We start from the raw sequence: 21,494 nt of genomic DNA on the forward strand, positions 1-21,494 counted from the left end.
TTTCCAAGCTTTGATCCTTGGTGTCTTCAGGTAAGAAAAGGAATGTCCCATGTCTTAAACCCTAGAGAGACGCTGCCAGTCAGTGGGTCAACAATACTGAGCTAGATGGACCAATGATCTATATTCTTAAACGTATGGGATGCCTTGGCCATCTGGATCATCTTTGGTCTAACCAAAGGCCTACCTAATCCAATGTTCGATTCCACAGTGACCATAGAAGATGCCTATGGGAAGCCTCCACGCAGGACATGAGCACAAGAATACTCAAGAACACGTCAAGAGAAGTCTGCCTTCTATTTCCCTTTCAGATCACCTGTCTCACTCTAGCTTTGTCTTCCATACCTCAGCTACATCTACCCTATTCCTCTGTTTTTTCTGCACGTTCCTCTCCTACATCTATCCCCCTCTTCTGCCAATCCATCCATTGTTTTCTAAAGGTCCACCACCGCCACCACCAAAGCATGGTCTTGCCCTACCCTGCATGAACTTTTAATCCATTGGCTGACGCTCTATCTCTAAACATAATAATTTGGAAGCAAATTTCCTCGACATCAACAAAGCTGATGACCAAGTAATGTGTTTAGGAATTAGGCACCAGTGCTCATAATGTGGTCAATGCATTTCAGTCTTATGACAAATCCTGTCATCTCTTTCTAGACATAGAATCTCCATGATACACATAGTACTTTTGCTACCCATAAGAGGTTCCCACATTCATTTCATTTGCAGGGTCAATTTAGCACATCCCTTTGTACTCTTGAAATAAAGGAAGAGCTCCATACTAGGAAGACTGACATCTTTACATCAGGAAGACATTTAGATTGATTATAGGCCTCATTTGCAGTGTACTTTTAAAGCGCTATGATACCACCCTAACCCATGGCTTCCTCCAAAGAATCCTAGGAAATGTAGTTTGAGAAGGGTGCTGAGTTGTTAAAAAAAACCTATTCTTTGGGGGGAGGCATAACAATTAAAGTGGTACAAATGCACTTTATATGTATGGTATGGATGTGGCCATAGACTGATTGGAAGAGTTGAAGGATGGTAAGATGCGTAGCTGGGCCGCAGCTACACAGGGGAGCATGAAAAATGAAGCTTTCAAGCTATTTAGCTGCTCTGAATCATCCATCCCAGCATACAATTTCATCAAACTCTTAAGAGTCTAGTGGAGTGCTATTTCAATGTCTGAGTAACCAACAACACAGAAAGCCGTGCTATTATAGAATAAATCAAGAATGACAGCCCCCACACAAAGTCATTTAAATCACAGACAGGATACTTCAGACACTGGTATAAACAGAAATGACAGCTTACCAGGAATAACCACAACTTTGGTCCCGCTTCCAAATATTACTTTCCACCCATCACCAGTTAGCACTGTGGGACACGCCTTTACAAAATGGTGGTTCCATGAGGACTGAAAGGCCCCAAGGCGACTAATCAACTGGTACTATGTAGGGCAACTACAAACATACAGGGTGACATCTAACTAAGTCATAAAGTGGATGCATTGATTTCAATGGGTCTACTCTCAGTATGATTAATGGTGGATATCATTGTAATCATAAATTGAAACTACGGGCCCCTACCCAGTATATTAAACAATAAATGCTTTTAACTAGGTTATGTAATGAATCAAGGGAAATTCCCACAAAGAGTTTTTGTATAATAATAACAATAACAATGTTGTTGTTGTTACTATGTGCCTTCAAGTTGACTACGACTTATGGCGACCCTATGAATCAGCGACCTACAACAGCATCTGTCGTGAACTACCCTTTTCAGATCTTGTAAGTTCAGGTCTGTGGCTTCCTTTATGGAATCAATCCATCTCTTGTTTGGCCTTCCTCTTTTTCTACTCCCTTCTGTTTTCCCCAGCATTATTGTCTTTTCTAGTGAATCATGTCTTCTCATGATGTGTCCAAAGTATGATAACCTCAGTTTCATCATTTTAGCTTCTAGTGACAGTTCTGATTTAATTTGTTCTAACACCCAATTATTTATCTTGTTCGCAGCTCATGGTATGCACAAATCTCTCCTCCAAGACCACATTTCAAATGAGTTGATTTTTCTCTTATCCACTTTTTTCACTGTCCAACTTTCACATCCATACACAGAGATCGGGAATACCATGGCCTGAATGATCCTGACTTTGGTGTTGAGCGATACATCTTTGCATTTGAGGACCTTTTCTAGTTCTCTCATAGCTTTAATAATAATAATAATAATAATAATGTTTTACTTGTTTTTATATTCTACCTGTTTTTGTGATACTGTTTTATTTTTATGTTGTATTTCTGTAAGTTGCTTAGAGATTTTAACATAAGGAACATAACATGAGGCACTCCCTTATATGGCCCATTGGCCCATCGAGCTCAGTATTGTGTTCACTGACTGGCAGTGCCTCTCCAGGGTTCCAGACTGGGGTCTCTCCCAGCCCTACCTATAAATGCCAGGAACTGAACTTGGGACCTTGTGCATTTTAAAATACTAAACAATTTAAAAACATTTTTAAACAAACGAACAAATCCTGCCAGTGTTGCTTTTAATCATGGGATGGGCATATGCAAAGTTGTTGACTTACCAGGGAGAACTCTTAGTTTGGTCCCACTTCCAAAGATGAGTTTGCCCCACCCACCACCAGTGTTAACACTGAGACACAGACCTTTACAAAATGGAGGCCTTTGGAATGTTCCCAATAAGTCTAGCCCTATAGAGTCCATTCGTTCTTCATAGAAAATAATTCAAATGTAGCTTGTATTTTCACACTGAATTTTTTACAGTTTGTCCATTTAAACAGTGTTTAGAAATTGTGAATAAGTTCACCTAACTGGGTAAATGGTCTCAGCCTTGCATTCATTGCCACTCATCCCATTCTGAAAGAGAAGCTCCAATGTGTGCCTGGATTTGCCTTTGCCCACAAATCCTTCTGCCATTCATTTCAGTAGTGGAGTTTATCTTGTTTCCACATTCAGATGTGCACTTTTTGAGTTGCCCATTCTACTGATTTCTGCCAACACTGCTTTAAATATGGGGACAAAGTATTTGGAAATCTGTATATTCAGACAATCTCAATATGGCATAAATCAAGAAAATAATCCCATAAATATGCATAAGTCCAGTTTCCTTATATGCCACTATAAACTGAAATGTCAACTCACCAGGAAGAACCACAAGTTTGGTCCCACTTCCAAATATGACAGTCCAACCAGCATTATTAACACTGTGAGTTACACCTCTACAAAATGGTGGCTCTATGAGAGTTTATTGATATGCATTATGGTGCTTACTCTTTCATGGGGAGGTGCAACAATGTAGTCATGTTTCACAATGAAAAATATGTGGTTGGCTTTAAAAACAAAACCTGCATATTTGTTCCACAATGGAAATGTCTAAAGGTGCAATCCTAACCATGTCTACTTAGAAGTAAGTCCTGTTGAATCCAATGGGACTTACCCCCAGGTACATGGGCTTAGGACTGCAGACTTATTCCCCATCTGCCCTAATACGTTTAAAGCAGTATCATACCACTTTAAACTTACACAAAGAATCCTGGGAACTAGTTTGTTAAGGGTTCTGAGAGTTGTTATTTCCCTCACAGTGTTACAATTCTCAGAGTTCCCTGGGAAGAGGAATTGATTGTTAAAGCATTCTTGGAATTGTAGCTCTGTGAGGGGAATAGGGATCTTCTAACAACTCTCAGCACCCTTCTCAAACTACCCTTCCCAGGATTCTTAGTGGGAAGCCATGACTGCTTAAAGTGGTATGGTCCTGCTTTAAATGTATTGGGCCATACGGAGCCTATGTCTCTTAGGTTAAAAAAAAGCAGAGGGGAAGGGTCATAAAGTAAGAGACAGAGCAGGATAGGTTATTCTATCCTACCTTGTCTTTCCATCATCTACAACTCAGAGGTTTGATTGAATGGATATCTATCCTTGCATACAACCAAACAAATTATAGGAAAGCTCAACTCTCTCAAGTGCTGAGCAGGGATGGAGAATCTGTGGTCCTCCAGATTAGGGATGAATGAGAATGTTGATTCAGTTTGCATTTCAAGCCAAATTTATCAAATTTGCACTTTCCAAAATCATGTGAGAATCAAAATATAGCCATCCTTCAAAATGTGCAAGTATTCAAATTTTGTGATGCAGTTTGCCAACCAAATAATGTTTACAAAAATGCATATGTTAGGAGAAAGTGTGCATAAAAATGAATATATGAGTTAAAATAACATGCAAAAATGCATTATATGATAAAAATCGCTTGAAAATCTGTATGTTAGTCAAAACTGCCTACAGAAATGCATTTATTAGGAAAGAATTGCACTAAAATGCTGGAAAATGTTCATAAGGTTTTTTTTTTAAAAAAATCGGAAATTGTTGCAGAAATATGGGGAACTGAATTTCAGATTTCAGAAACTGAGATCAGAAATTGACAGATTTTTCCATCCCTGTTCCAGATTTTGTTGGTCTCCCAACTCCCAGCAACTCCAGCCAGCACTGCTAAGGGGTCGGAGTGAACACCTGGAAGGCTGCAGCTTCCCCACCCTAGCTTACAAAACAGCATCATCTGGGAATTAATGCCATCCTACATTCAGACTAGAAATTCCCACTTCACTACATTATCAGATGAATCAGGACATAGCTCCCACAGAGGTAAATACAATTCTGCTAACATTGCTTTTTAATATAGGCATATAGAGAGATGTTAACTTACCAGGGAGAACTACAAGTTTTGTACCACTTCCAAAGACGACATTGCCCCATCCACTACCATAGTTAACACTGTGAGAAAGACCTTTACAAAATGGAGGCCTTTGGAGTGTTCCCAGTAAGTCTAGCTCCTAATGAGCCCAATAGTCCTTCACAGAAAATAATTCAAATGCAGCTTGTATTTTCACATTGATTTTTTATAGTTTTTCCATTTAAAATTATTTTCTCACTAACTTCAAAACACCCCTCTTCCATATTTTTAAAATTTTACACCAATAATAATTGTTGTTGTTATGTGCCTTCAAGTCGATTACAACCTATGGCGACCCTATGAATTAGTGACCTCCAACAGCATCTGTTATAAACTACCCTGTTCAGATCTTGTAAGTTCAGGTCTGAGGCTTCCTTTATGGAATCAGTCCATTTCTTGTTTGGTCTTCCTCTTTTTCTACTTACACCAATAATATTAATGATGGCAATGCATTCAGAGATTATGTCTAAATACACATGACGCGGTGAAGGATCTCAACCACTGACTTTTCGTCATCAATATTATTGGTGTAAAAATAAAAATAAAAATTGGGAGTTGTTTCTTTGCCCACAAATCCTTTTCCTATTCATTTCAATACTGGACTTGATATTTTATCCATGTTCAATTTTGGAGTTACCCATTCTATTGAGATGAAGGAGAAGCTCCATATGTAAAGGAGCAGCACTTTGATATCACAGGTGTCTAGAGAAGACTAAATTTAGGTAAATTTATTTAGGTAAAGATAGATAATGGGTTCATAAGGTCATAAGAAGAGCCGGGCTGCATCAGATGAAAGCCCCATCAAGTCCAACAGTTTTGTTCTCATAGTAGCCAACCATATGCCCATGTGAAGCCTGCAAGTAGAACCTAAATACAGCACTCTCTACACCTCTGATTTCCAGCAACTGCTATTCAAAGGCACTGACACTGGAGTCAGAACATAGCCTACATGTCTAGTAGCCATTAATATCCTCTATGTATTTGTCTACTCCTCTTTTAAAACCAAGTTGATGGCCATCATTATCACTTGTGGGGAAAGATAACTTTGGTACACCAAAGTACTTTTGGATTCCATATCTTGTGAGGTCCATTATTTCAGAGGCTCTGCTCTCTGAGTATGACTCAGCTGGATTCAACTCTTTATCTATAGAACTAATTGTATGTGAGATGGTCTATTCCTGGCAGAGGACTACATCTAGTAGGAAAACTTATACAAAATGGATGGATAGAATGGGTAGATGGATGAGACAGAAACACAGAGAGAATTAAGAACGATGTTAGTTTTCGGCTATCCTGCCATCTTGTTGGACGGCCACCTATCTTGACATTCAGTTCCACCTACCTCTTAAGTGTTCAATGATGAACAAGCTCCCCTAAAAGAAGTCTGTACTATAGATATAAATCAAGATATTTCCCGCAAGAGTATATTAAAAGATATCCCAGTTTCCCTTGTTGTTGTTGTTATGTGCCTTCAAGTCGATTACGACTTATGGTGACCCTATGAATCAGTGACTTCCAAGAGCATGTGTCATGAACCAGCCTGTTCAGATCTTGTAAATTCAGGTCTGTGGCTTCCTTTATGGAATCAATCCATCTCTTGTTTGGCTTTCCTCCCTTCTGTTTTTCCCTTCTGTTTTTCCTAGCATTATTGTCTTTCCTAGTGAATCATGTCTTCTCATTATGTGTCCAAAGTACCTTAAAACCAGCAAAGGCAGAAATGCCAACTGACCAGGTATAACAACAAGTTTTGTCCCACTTCCAAATATGTACCTCGAACCACCAGTGCCAACATTGAGAGACACACCTCTACAAAATGGTGGTTCTGTTGGACTTGACTAGGGATGGAAAGATCTGTAAATTTTGATTATCTTAGTGTCTCATTTTTCCCATCTTAAATTCAGTTCTCGCATTTCTGCAGCAATTTGCATTTTTTAAAAAAATATTCATAAAATTCTTCAACATTTTAGTGCCAATCTCTCATAATAAACACATTCTTGAATGCAGTTTGGACTAATGTGCATATTTTTGCAAACAATTTCTTCTAATACAATGCATTTGTTTACATTATTTTCACTTATATTCATTTTTTGCACACTTTTACTTAATATATGCATTTTGGTAAACATTGGTTGGTTGGAGAACTGCAATGCAAAATTCAATACATGCAGGTTTCAAAGTATGGCTTCATCTCAGTTCTCATATTGTTCTAGAAAGTGTGAATTTGATAGATTCACCTTTAAATGTGAGAATAATCAAATTTATCCCTTATCCCTAGACTTGACATGTGTTATGTTGCCCATTCTATTAGTATTACAAGGAGGGAAAAATAACAATTTAGTTATGTTTGAGGGGTAAATTATACACCACTGGCATAAAAAAATGAAAACAAAAACCCTCACAACTAAAATGTATGATGGTTGGATCCAGCTATCCAATCTAGTCATGCTTACAGAAGAGATAAGACTCACTGTCCATCTACCTCAGCATTCTGATGACAGACACTAGTTTTTTCCATCTGGTAGGTGATAAAAATGGATATAATAGAGCCAGTTCCTGTTGCTAGTCCTCAGCATCTCATAGTGAGAAGTTTGATTTAATGGACACATATCCAACCAAGCATCTGTAACAGGAATGAGGAACCTGTGACCCTTCAGATGTTGTTGGATTCCAGCTCCCAGCATGGCCAATGGTCAGGGATGGTGGGAATTGTAGTTCAAGAACAGGTGGAGGACCACAGGTTTCCCATCCCTGATCTATAAATGCAAATGGCTCTCTCAAGGTCTATAAGAACAGAGTCATCTAGAAGTTAATGTAACCATAAACTAGAAGTTCCCACTTGACTATCTTATGACATGAGTCAAGACAAAACTCTCACAAAGGTAAATACTGCACTACTATCAGTACAACCTATCTATCAATAATATCAATATTGCCTTAAAAGAACATAAAGAGGATAACTTACTAGGGAGAACTACAAGCTTTGTCCCACTTCCAAATGTGAGTTTATTCCACCAGCCCAGTTAACACTATGAGACACACCTTTACACAATGGTGGCTTTCAGGTAGTTCCCAAGCACAGTGTTACCAGCTCAAATTGTCTTCTGCAAAACATGCATTCAACATATCCTATACTTTTACAACAGCATTCTTAGTTAGGTCAATCAGTCAGGAGCATTATACCTACATTCTAAATATGTGGACGCTCTAGACATCTGCCTAAGGCAACCTTAACAGCAGAGGACAGTTCTGAATTGAGGATTTGTGTTTCTCACCTCAGTCTCTTAGCCGTTAAACTTCATTAGATCTCTTTCAGGAAGCATATTGGAGACAAGCTAATTACCCAAGCGCTCTGTTTTTCTTAGGAACTTAGGAAGCTACCTTATACAGAGTCACACCATTGGTCCATCTATCTCAGTAGTGTGTATTATCTAGCCTGACTGGCAGTAGCTATCCAGAGGTTCAGACGGGGGACATTCCCAGCCCTACCTGAAGATGCCAGGGATTGAATATATCTCAAGATGAGATTCTGATTTTAAAGCCACATTGATGGCCATCACTATAGCTTGTGGGGAAAGACCTCTTGGGTGCACCAAAGTACTGAGTTTCCATATGATATTTAGCTTCCTTTCTTGAACAAAAAGCTACTACCACCCTGTGAAGCTAGATCACAAATTGCTTCTAAAAGACATATTAATTTCAGAGATTCCTTACTATCCAAAGCCGTTTAAGGCAAAATGCTCCTAATTTGACCACATAGCTTCTTAATGATTTTTTTAAAAAATAATTATCCTCATTTGGATGTTTGTCCTGGACCTAGAAACAAAGGGTGATTTAAATACCATGCATTTAAACAATTTTTATACCTACTCCAGTTATTAAGTTTTTTCACAGAGGTCCAATACAAATACTTGTCTGTTGAAGAAGATTTGAAATGGCCGATTCATGTAAGGAGCACTCACTTTTAACTGGCAATTAGCCTACAAACAGAATATAGGAGTGTTGCCTGGTCTGGATCATTATTTAACCGATCTGCATCAGCACCGCTTTATGGATCACACGCATACTTAACACGCACTAGCAACAAGGAGTGCATGTCTTGATATTTGTTGTGTATATTTTATCTTATGGATTAAAAGAAGATCAATTCAATTATTCACAATTGGGTATTTTAACTTAGCTCTGCTTCTTTTCTTTTCAAGATTATATTCTGTTAAGGTGAGAGGATCTTTTTCCTGTTTTGGGCTGGACTACAGTTCCTACCATCCCTGACCATTGGGCATGCTGGCTGGATCTGATGAGATCTGGAGTCTGATGGTCTGGTTTAGTATTAATAAAATATTCATATTTTCACGATGAGATGGTAGTATGGTAGGCTGAAAAAGATTTGTTCCTAGAAAGCCCACAGTGATCACTGGGTCATCTGCAGCTGCCATTAACTGTTATTCACATGTATTTTCCCTCTTGAAGGGGGAGGGTATCCTGATCTGTCACACACGCAAAATTGAAAGAATTAATGGTGGAAGCTTACTCGGTGTCACAACCAGTCTAGTCCCCCTTCCAAAGTTCATCTTCCCATGGCTACAAGTAGACCCCCAGTGTTTCTTGCCTTGACAAAAAAATCTCCAGGCACAAGTGGCACAGGGAGTGAAAACTTGAGCATGCTAAGGGACAGTCTAAAGCAGAGGATGGAGAACCTGCTGTCCTCCAGATGATGCTGGACTACACCAGTTATGAACTTGTATATGGTAACTTAAGACCAAGAGTTGGGGCTTGCATTTGGGTGGGAAAAGGAGACAGTATTTGGAAATGTCACACTCACAAAATGGAAGGAATTAAGTGTTAAAACTTACTTGGGGTCACAAGCAGTCTAGTCCCTTTTCCAAAGGTGACCTTCCCATAGCCAACATTAGACCCACAGTGCTTCCTGGCTTGACAAAAATTGTCCAGGCGCAAGAAGAACACGAAAAGCTGAACATGCTAAAGGATAGTATAGGGCAGAGATGGGAAACTTGTCCTCCCACCCACCCCCCAGGTGATGTTGGACGACAAATCCCATCATTCTTGACCATTGGCTATGCTGTCTGGGGCTGATTGGAGTTGGAGTCTAACAACACCTGGCAGGCCACAGGTTCCACATCTCTGGTTTAAGGAGTTATGATACTCTCTGATTGTTAGATACCCATGCTGTGAAATCCTTTTCAGAACCAAACCTGTGGAAGAAGGCATTCCTTGATCTTTTCACAAATTAAACCAGCGCTCCTCCTGACATTGCTGGACTCCAACTCACATCGGCCCTCATCATTTGGGCCAATGGTCAGGGAGGAGGGGAGCTGCTGCCAGTCACTGTGGACTATACTGAGTGAGATGGACCAATGGTATGATCCAGTATAAGGCAGCTTCCTGTGTTCCTATCTGCAGTCCAGCAACATCTGGAGGGCCAGAGTTTCCCCAGTCCTGCAGTAAAACCATTCTTATACTTTCATAGTCAAGATTAGTATTGATAATGTCTAATCTTTTTCAAAATGACTGGATAGAACAGTAGGCTGAAAAGGATCTCCTTTCCCTGTTGTGATCTGTTGCTAGAAAATTCACAGAGATCACTGGGTCATCTGCAGCTCTCCTTAACTGTTCGAGACATACGTTACCCCACCACCACCACCACCTTGATTTGACATTGTGTGCAAAGGCTGCAGGGGTGAGACTGTGCTGGGACCATCAAGGGGCAACTTTTTCCACCTGCCTTGCCCACCACTCCTCTGCCTGGACCTTATCTGGAGCAGCTGTAGGCTGGGAGGTATTGCTGCAGGGGTGAGACTATGCTGGGACCATCAAGGGGCAAGTTTGTCCAGCTGCCTTGCCCCCTCACCCATGCTCTTAGTGCTCTTAGTGACATTTTTCTGGGGACTCTCCTTTACTAGGAAGGTGAATGCTTTTGGTTTTTAGCTGCTGTTGCTTTTTAGAAATGCTAGGATTTTGTTGGCTTGGATTTTTGGAAATTGTATTATTTTTATTTGTATTTTGTATTTGTGTTTTTCTATTTATGTGTAAGCCACCTTGGGGGCCTTTTTGGCCAAAAGGCGGCCTAGAAATAAACCATAACATAACCTAACATAACAAATGAATGATGGATACTTACTGGGGTTCACCTTCAGGATAGTCCCTTTACCAAAGATCACCTGATTTGCTGCTGTATTCCCACAGTGCTTCACAATCTCTCAAAAATATCTAGAGCAGGAATTGTGAACTTGTGGCCCTTCAGAGGATGTTGGATTGCAGCTCCCATCATCCCTGACCATGGGCCATGCTGGCTGGGGCTGATGGAAGTGGGAGACCAACAAGATCTGAAGGGCCACAAGTTCCCTATTCCTGCTGAAGAACTTAGCCAGCCCTCACAACCTGATATCTTGTAAGGAACAATAAATAAGGATGATCTGCAGCAACATCCCACATACTGTACACTCAGTTTGGTGTACACTGTTCAGTCAAACATAAACTAGGAGAAGTAGGAGAAGTAACAGCATCCCATGCCATAACCATGCTTTTATAGCCACAAGGACAGATAATACCAAAAGGATTGTCTTCAATGGTCCTTGATTTCTACATTAGGGGTAGTTGATGTGGTGTCCTCCAGATGATGCTGGACTAGAATTTCCATCATCTCTGGTCACTATCCCAGCTGGCTGGTGCTGAGAGATGCTGGAGTCTAGCAATATCTGGGGGACACCACATTGGCTAGCCATGGACTACAAGTATTCTTGCTTAAATGCTGACAGGTGGCCGCTTGCTACTGAACACCTATTTGTGCTGCTTGAAGGGGATACTTTTTAAAGGAGAGAGGTGTGAATGGGACACCGAAGATATGCTAATACTTTAAGAGAACTGACGATGCAATGCCCATCATCCCTGATCATTGGCCATGCTGGCTGGGGCTGATGGGGATTGTACTCCAAAACACCTGGAGGGCAAGAGCTTGCAGAAAGCTTCTCTACAGGCTAACACTATCTTCCTGGTTGTTCCTCTAAGTTCAGCTTGAATAAGATAACTTAAATCTAAGTTTGGGGGACTCTCCTTGGGTGGGGAATGTGAAGGGTATCCTAATCTGTCATACATACAAAGTGGAAGCGATTAAGCCTTGAAACTTACTTGGTGTCACAACCAGTCTAGTCCCACTTCCAAAGGTTACCTTCCAGTTAGTACTAGCTGACCCACTGTGCTTCTTGCCTCGACAAAAATTGCCCAGGCACAAGAAGCATACAAAGCAAAAGAGTTGAATGTGCTAAGGGAGAGTATGGAGTACGGATAAGGAACCAATGTCCTCCTGATGATGTTGGACTACAACTCCCATTATTCCTTTCCATTGGCCACATTGGCTGGGGCTGATGGAAGCTGTAGTCCAAAGCACCTGCTGAAGAGCACAAGGTTAGAGAAAGCTGCTCTACAGATTAACACCATCTTCCTTCCCTAAACTTAACTTGTATATTAAGACCATGATTTGGGGCTTGCATTTGGGTGAGGAAAGTGGATGGTATTTTGAAATGTCACACTCACAAAATGGAAAGAATTAAGAGTTAAAACTTACTTGGTGTCACAACCAGTCTAGTCCCTTTTCCAAAGGTTACCTTCACATAGCCATTGGTAGACCACAGTGCTTCCTGCCTTGACAAAAATTGCCCAGGAGCAAGAAGAACACAAGAGCTGAACATGCTAAAGGACAGTATAGGTCAGAGACAGCTGATGTTGGACAACAAATCCCATCATCCCTGACCATTGGCTATGCTGTCTGGGGCTGACTGGAGTTGGAGTCTAACAACACCTGGCAGGCCACAGGTTCCACATCTCTGGTTTAAGGGGTTATGATACTCTCTGATTGTTAGATACCCATGCTGTGAAATCCTTTGCAGATCCAGGCATACCATGCTTTTTTTCACAGATTAAACCAGTGCTCCTCCTGGCATTGCTGGACTCCAACTCACACCAGCCCTCATTATCTTGGCCCATGGTCAGGGAGGAGGGGATCTGAAACCTTGGGCAGCTCCAGTCACTGTGAACAATATTGAGCTAGATGGACCAATGGTACGATTCAGTATAAGGCAGCTTCCTGTGTTTCTATCTGCAGTCCAGCAACATCTGGAGGGCCAGAGGTTCCCCACCCGTGCAATAAACAATTCTTACCCTTTCATCGCCAAGATTAGTATTAATGACTTCTATTAAAGTTGTGACCCCCCAGGAGGGAAGGGCAAGAAATTCAATTCAGTTCTCATTTGAAGCCAAATCTATTGAATTCACACTTTCTGAAGCAGCAAGAGGACCAAAACACAGCCATCCTTCAAAATTCACACTTACTGAATTTTGCAATGCAGTTCACCAACGTTGACAAAAATGCATAAGTTATGGTGTGCATGAAAATGTCTATGTGAGTGAAAATCATATAAAAAAGCATTATATGATAAGAAAACGCTTGCAAAAATCACTGCACTAGTCAAAACTGCCTACAAAATATGTTTATTAGGAGGAATTTGCACTAAAATGCTGGAGAATTTTCATGAGGATTTTCTTTTTTAAAAAAAATCTCAATTGGTGCAGAAATGAGGACTTAATTTTAAGACTGGAAAAATGAGAAACTGGAAGAACCAAAATTGACAGATTTTCCCATCCCTACCTTCTAGACATTGCTGAACTCCAACTCTCATCACCCCCAGTTATCATGGTCAGGGACGATGGGAGTTTCAGTCCAGCAACATCGGGAAGGCCACACATTCCCTACCCCTGCAATGAAACTAGTCTTACATGTTCACGCTCATAGTTAAAGATTTGTATCTGAAGACTAAAAAAGATCCCCTTTCCCCAGTAAGACTGCAGCGGTGGCTGATATTCCCAGGAGCTGGTGAGTTAGTGAGCAGTACAACTAATGGGACATGCAGCCAGGTAGTCACTGGAAGCAACTTGTTCTGGTTTTCCCTCCATCCTCCACCCTTGCAAAAGATGCAGTGGACCCTTAAGCAATTCTCAGGCACAAGCATCAAATATGTAAGACTGAGGAGAAAAGTTAGACACCTAGAAATTTCACATTTCCAGGAGTCAGCATCAAACACCTAGGTATTCCGGTGATTTTTCAGTTCTGCTTATACCAAGAGAACAGGACAGGAACTACTCCAAGAGTTTCTGAATGACAGCAAATGTATGAATATGATTCTATGGGACATAGGACTCTAGCACTGGATTTTAGAGTGCAGAATAAATAATGGTGGTGCTCTGTCCCACCTTGCCCTAGTGATCAGCCTCCCCTGGATCACTGCATCGTCTGCAGCTCTTACACATGTTGCTCCCCTCAATCTGACATCATGCATAAAAAACCTGAGCCATTTTCTTATTTACTGAGATTCACCTTCAGGATAGTTCCTTTACCAAAGGTCACCTTATCTGCACCTCTAGACCTACAGTGATTCACAGTCCCTCAAAAACTTTTAGAACAGGGATGGGGAACCTATGGCCCTCCAGGTGCTGTTGGACTAAAGTGCCCATAATCTCTCACCATTGACCATGCTGGCTGCGGCTGATGGGAGTTGGAGTTCAACAACATCTAGAGGGCCACCAGATTCCTTATCCCTGGACTTAGTCATCTCTCACGACCTTGAAGAAGCAGTAAATAAGGACGAGCTGAAATTACATCCTATGTACATTCACTCTGGTGACTCTTTGCTCTGTGTCGTCCGTGTTTAGTAAACTAGGAGAAGCAGCAAAAGTAATAACATCCTGTTCCATGGTTATGCTTTCATAGCCACAAACACAGATAATTCCCAAAGGTCTTTCTTTCCACAATGCCCATTAACAATTACAGCAGAGGTAGCCAATGCAGTGCCCTCCAGATGTTGCTGGACTACAACTACCACCATCCCTGACCATTGGCCTCACTGGCTGGGCAGACGGGAGTTGGATCCCAGCTACATCTGAAGGGCACCACATTGCCTAGCCCTGGACTACAAGAATCATGGTGAGATGCTGGCTGGTGGCCACTATCTACTGAACACTTGTATGCTTGAAGGAGACACTTTCTAAAATATATACGTTCTGAAGGTGAGAGAGTCCTTCATGAGACTGTAATGCTCTAAGGGAAGTGGCAATGCTTTGCACTGCAACTCCCATCATAACTGACCTCTGCCCATGCTGGGTGGAGTTTATTAGGAATTGAAGTCCAAAATGCCTGGAGAGCAAAAGAATGCAGAAGACTTCTCTATGGACTAACACAGTTTTCCTGGTTCCTCCGCTAAGCTCAACTTGCATGAGATAATGTAAAACCAAGTTTGGGGGCTTTCATTTGGGTGGGAAATATATCCTGAATTGTCACACTCGCAAAATGGAAGGAGTTTGGGGTTGAAACTTACTTGGTGTCACAACCAGTATAGTCCCACTTCCAAAGTTTACATTCCAGCTGCTACCGTAGACCCACAGTGCTTCCTGCCTTGACAAAAATTGCCCATGCACAACTAGCACAGAGATTAAAAACCTTAATGTGCTAAGAGACATTACAGGATTGGGATAGGTGATCTGGTGTCCTCCAAATGATGTTGAACTACAACTCCCATCATCCCTGACCATTGGCCTTGCCGGCTGGGCAGACTGGAGTTGGATCCTAGCCACATATGCAGGGCACCCACATTGCCTAGCCCTAGACTATGGGAATCGTGGTGAGATGCTGGCTGGTGGCCACTACCTACTCATCACTTACTTGTATGCTTGAAGGAGACACTTTCTAAAACATATATATTCTGAAGGTGAGAGAGTCCTTCATGAGACTCCAAGGGTTATGCTAATGCTCCAAGCGGAGTGGCAATGCCTTGCCCTGCAACTCCCATCACAACTGACCATTGGCTATGCTGGCTAGGGTTGATAGGACCTGTAGTCCAAGACTCCTGGAGGGCACAAGGAGAAAACTAGTCTACACACTTGTGCTGTCTTCCTCCTCTAAGTTGAACTTGTATATGATAACTTAAGACCAAGTCTTGGGGCTCGCATTTGGGTAGGAAAGGGGACAGTATTTTGAAATGTCATACTCACAACAAGGAAGGAATTAAGGGTTCAAATGTACTTGGTCTCCCAACCAGTCTAGCTCCCTTTCCAGACGTTTCTTCCCATTGCCAATGGTAGACTCAGAGTGTTTCCTACCTTGAAATAAATCCCCCGGGTGCAAGGAGAACACAAAAGTAAGACTTGAACGCGCTAAGGGGTAGAGTAGAGGGCAGGGATGCGGGATCTGTGTCCTCCAAATGTTGTATGCTCTTTGGGGTTCTTATATCCAGAAAAAAAATCTGGATCAAGGGCAGAGGGCATGTAGGGATGGACAAACAGATTGGAAAATGGATAAACAGGGGAGAAATAATTAATTTTGGTAAAATGCATTTTTATGCAAATACAACAGACTCACAGGGTCGGACAAGCAATCTTGTCCCAGATCCAAATGTCAGCTTGGTGCCTCCAAAGCTCACACAGTGATTTCAACTTTAGCAGAAATGTATGAAAGCTACATCTGTGACTAATCTCATCTTGGGGGGGAAACCCTTTATAATGACCACCACTGGCGTCTGCATGTTCTGTCTTTTCTGGAGTTATAAAAGAAGCCAGATATTACACTGGACTGGACAAGGGATCCATGTCCTGCTGCAGTTCCCAACATTCAAATGTTGAAGGTCAATATCTGCCCTATGTATATGGTGGCAGAGCACTAGTTAGAATTACAGGTTATCTCTGTGACAGGGATGGGGAACCTATGGCCTTCCAGGAGGTACTGGACTATGGTGCCCATCATCCCTGATGATTGGCTATGATGGCTGAGGGCTGATGGGAGTTGGAGTCCAGCAACACAGGAGGGCCATAAGGTCCCCATTCCTGGTCTATGAGAAAGAGATTATCTCATGCCTGTTTATCTGTGAACCTCTTTGCAATAACTTGAGTTTCTCTCTCTCTCTCTCTCTCTCTCATCCTAATTAGGGATGGAAACATCTGTCAATTTTGGTTCTCTGAGCTTCTCATTTTTCCAATCTTAAATTCAGTTCTCCACATTTCTGCAGCAATTTGCGGATTTTTTAAAAAAAATAATCATGAAAATTCTCCACCATTTTAGTGTGAATTTTTCCTAATAGACACATTTTTGTAGGCGGTTTTGACTAATGTACAAATTTTTTGCAAGCCATTTCTCATCATATAATGCATTTTTGCATGTTGTTTTCACTCATATATTTATTTCTGTGCACGCTTTCCCCTAATACATGCATGTTTGTAAACATTGTTTGGTGGCAAACTGCGTTGCAAAATCTGAGTAAGTGCAAATTTCAAAAGATGTCTATGTTTCGGTTCTCATGTTGTTTTGGAAAGCACAAATTTGATAAATTTGGCTTCAAAAGTGAACTGAATTGAAATTACCACCCATCCCTAATCATAATACGACCCAGAACTGTTATGATAATAACGTGAGACCTTATAGCAAAGTCTATATACACATATTATTGTTGTAAACCACCCAGAGAGCTTCAGCTATGGGGAGGTATACAAATGTAATAAATAAATAAGTAAATATTATAGCCACAGAGCCATCTGGATGGCCACAGATGGAAAAAGAATGCTTAGTCCAGGGATGGTGACCTTTTGGCCTTCCAGATGTTGTCAGACTCCAACTCGCATCAGCTCCAGCTCTCCAAGGTTTCAGACAGGGTCTCTCTGAGCCCTACATAAAGATTCCGGGGAATGAATCTGGAACGTTCTGCATGCAAAGCTGATTGTCTACAACTGAGCTGCAGCCCGTCCCCATGATGGGAATTGTATTCCAACAACATCTGGAGGATGCTAGGACTTCTATTTTTGCCTGAGATGAACTTTTAATCCATTCCAACATGACCACTCCCAGATTATTTTTCTAATGGTAGGAAAACTTACAGATGCACATAGAATGTATCAACATCAAGAAATATTTACACTCTTCATTTTAAAAAAAACTTACTGGGCTCCACCAATACCCTTGTTCCTTTTCCAAAAACCACTTTGCCAGCCACGGTATTCACACAGTAAGATTGGCCTTATCAAAAACCCAATATCTAATCCTTACATGTGAACCTCAGTTAGGCTAACCTGGTAGGTTGACTACACAAAAAGGACACACTGGCACAGCCAAAGGATGAGCCAGGAGGGCATGACAGGGAGCAGAACAAGAGCCAGACAGAAGGACCATTTTCAAAAGGCACCCCCAGACTGTGAACACTTTGTGGGAGGGATTCAAGCACATATTAGGAAGATCAAGTTTGCGCAGTTGAAGTGGATCAAAGTGCTGTGTTGCCCTTGCACGGCATAGCCACTTTAAAAAAAGAACAGACATTTTTGCATTTGGGAAGGTGGTATAAACCCCCTGCAAGCAAATCAGGATGATACGATACAATGCAAATGACTAACAGGAAGAACTATAAGCACCCCACAAGCAAATCAGGATTTATGCAGGATGAACGCTCATTGTTGTATAACCTCCCCACAAAGGAATTAGAACAAATATTCAATAAAAACCAGATATAAACTAATATCTGTCTAAGCCAGTCTTTCCCAACCTTTGGGTCTCCAGACATTGCTGGATTACAATTCCCATCGCCCCCAACCAGCATGGCCAATGGTCAGGCATAATGGGAACTGTAGTCCAGCAACATCTGGACCTGGAAAAGCCCAAGCACAGGTATCAATCAGCACACGTCAGGAGCAAGACCTTTAGCATATCGCTCCAAAGATTTGGGCCATCAAATGCATTGCTAGCTCTTTCACTGAGCACTCGGTCATTTGGGGGAAAATTGTGCCTCCTTATTCCATGGGGGTAAAGAAGTTTTTTTTTAGGAAGAAAAGTTGAGAGGTCATACACCTCTTTCCTTGCCTGCTATTTCTTCCAGCTTGCTGACTTTCTCTCCTGCTATCCCTTTGACAACCTGGTGCCCACCAGATGTTTTAGATTACAAGTCCCATCAGTCCCAGCTAGAGAGCACCAGATTGGCAAAGGCTGACCTATTTGGTTCGGGATGTTCATCTAATCTCATCTTTTGACTTCTGTTTCCATGATGGTTTACACACCTCTGTTTAAGTTCTTACACAGAATATAAGATCCATCCTGATCCACATACTCCAGCTTTTCATTTTTTTTCTACAGTGGAGAACCAGATCACACAAGCAGGGTATGAAGGCAAAAGATCTCCCTTGTTGTTGCACCCAGAACAAATGGTATTCACAAGTATGCTTCCTCTGAATCTAGAGGTTCCATATCATCATAATAGATAATGGCCATTTTGACAAATAACCACATACTCTTTTCAGCTTCAAAGTTTCAAGTCCTTAGTCTCATCTCTCCCACCACCCATTGATGGTCCAAGACCTTTTAGTTCCTGAGTCAGAAATGAGCACCCAAATGCATTTCCCCTCAATTACCCAGTCTGCCCAGTTACCCAAATTGGGGACATAGGGAAAGAGAAGACAGAAACAAAAAGAAATAGGACACAAATGTTGTCAAATTTGAACAATCAGGCCAACGAAGCAGACTTACTAGGAAGAACAATCAATCTTGTCCCAGATCCAAATGTCACCATGTTCCCGTAGTCCACACAGTGTTTTTTGCTTCAACAAAAACTCACATAATGCTGCATTTGTCCAGTTGGATGAGAGGTTCTAGGACTGTCAACCAAGTGGGTATATCAATAAAATATGTTTTATGATGGGGAGGGAGGGACATTATCTGATGAGCTAGCCTAATTCTGTGCCCAGAAAAACAGAAATCTGCATTATTCTGCAATTCTGAGCACCTCTTTGAAAGTCTGATGACTACCAACTTTCTTTTTTACAAACTGAAGCTGTGAGTCTGGGGAAACTGAACTGTATAGCCAATACCAATTTCTATGCTGCTGCAGAATCTTAGTAACACATGCAGAAACAATAAATATGACACTTTGTTTGCCTTTCTAAGGTAGAACATGATCCAGTCAATGGTAAGCAGGCTGAAGGCTGCAATCCTAAACAAACTTACTATTGAAAGTAAGTCCCATTGGACTTACAAGTCAAGGGCTCATGCAGCACAATAGTTTCCATCTTGATTCAAAAGTAAGTTTCACTGACTTGCATGTGAGTATACATACATAGGGTTAAGCTGCATGCCCTACTGATTTCAGTGGGAAAGTTGTAAGCAGTGTGTTCAAGTCTCCAGTTGACGTTGATCTGGTTTAAAAAAGGAGTTCAACAACACACCATCCCAGAATGTTAATACCTAGTGCAACATCCTTATTTATTTATAAGTGGAGGAGAATTGCAGATTCTAAACAACTGGAAAATAGGAATTCAGGAAGCTGCTTTATACTAAGTCAGACCATTGGTCCATTTGGCTCAATATTGTCTACACTGACTAGCAGCGTCTCTCCAGGATTTCATACAGGGTTCCCTCCCAGCCCTGCCTAGAGATGCATGACACATTCTTCATTATTATTATTATTATTATTTATTTTATTTATTACATTTCTACCCCGCCTTTCTTTTTCATGATTGAAACCCAAGGTGGCTTACATATGGTTCCCAGGCGGTCTCCCATCCAGGCACTGACCAGACCTGACCCTGCTTAGCTTCAACAGGGAGCTGGCCTCATGTGCCTTCAGACCACAGCATGCAAAGTAGATGCCCTGCCACTGAACTATGGCCTTTCCCCATGCTTATTGTGATGACCATTCAAAGTGAGACCTTCTCTCCAGGCTTTTCCATACATGGCGACTACATTTTACTGGCACTGATGGCTCTAAGATGCTTGTTGAAATGCTGGCTGGTGACTACCAGCTACCAACCAACCTTGAACAGTTCTTAAGGTACCCAGAAAATAACAGATGCAGTTTCCAAGGGTATGTTGATGCTTTGGGGGAACTAACACTACTTTATAGACTAATCCTGTGGTCCGGTTGCTGGTCCACCATGCCCACCTCAACAAAGACAGTGTAGTGTAGTGAAGCCTTTCCCAACCTTTGGGTCCCTAGCTATTGCTGGACTGTTGGCTATGCTGGCTGGGGCTGATGGGATTTGTGGTCCAACAAGATTTGGGGACCCAACAGTTGGGAAAGGCTGGTATAGTGGTTAAAATGTTGGATTTGAACCCCAGGAGACCAGGGTTCAAATCCCCACTCAGCTATGAAGTACCTTGGGTAACCCTGAACCAGTCACTGTCTCTCAGCTAGCCCGCCTCACAGGGTTGTTGTGAGGATGAAATGTGGAGGGGACGAGAACTATGGATGCCACCTTGAGCTCCTTAGAGGAAAGGTGAGATAGAAATGTGATAAATAAATGAACTTGGATAAGGTAAAGACAGTCGATATATCTAGGGGATGAAGATGTGGGGCTGAGTGGGGAGAGATATCCTAAGCGGCTCCACCTGGAGTAAAGAAAGGAATTAAGAATTTAAGCTTACTTGGTGTCACAACTAATCTAGTTCCACTTCCAAAGGTCACCTTTCTGTTGCCATCATACCCACAGTGTTTCCTGCCTTGACAAAAATTGTCCAAGGCACAAGCAGAGATAGACAAATCTGTCAGATTCAGTTTCTCATTTTTCATGGAGGACAGGGCTATCAATGGCTACTAGCCATGATGGCTGTGCTCTGCCAGCCTAGTCAGAGGCAGCATGTTTCTGAAAACCAGTTGCCAGAAGCCTCAGGAGGGGAGAGTGCTCTTGCACTCGGGTCCTGCTTGCAGGCTTCCCCCAGGCAC

The 21,494-nt window shown here is 41.7% G+C and overlaps 1 protein-coding gene across 1 annotated transcript in view; it reads right to left on the bottom strand.

Moving 5' to 3' along the window:
* LOC133366938 (uncharacterized) overlaps window positions 1-21,494 on the bottom strand; it is a 122,430-nt gene that overhangs the window by 17,448 nt on the left and 83,488 nt on the right. The window contains exons 8-9 of the mRNA XM_061590487.1: window positions 6,439-6,513; window positions 3,162-3,238 (exon numbers count right to left, since the gene is read on the bottom strand). Of these exons, the coding sequence (XP_061446471.1) occupies window positions 3,162-3,238; window positions 6,439-6,513 (152 nt within the window). The remainder of the gene's footprint in view (window positions 1-3,161; window positions 3,239-6,438; window positions 6,514-21,494) is intronic.

This window comes from Rhineura floridana, chromosome 11 (genome assembly GCF_030035675.1).
Source record: "Rhineura floridana isolate rRhiFlo1 chromosome 11, rRhiFlo1.hap2, whole genome shotgun sequence".
Classification (NCBI taxonomy): Eukaryota; Metazoa; Chordata; class Lepidosauria; order Squamata; family Rhineuridae; genus Rhineura; species Rhineura floridana.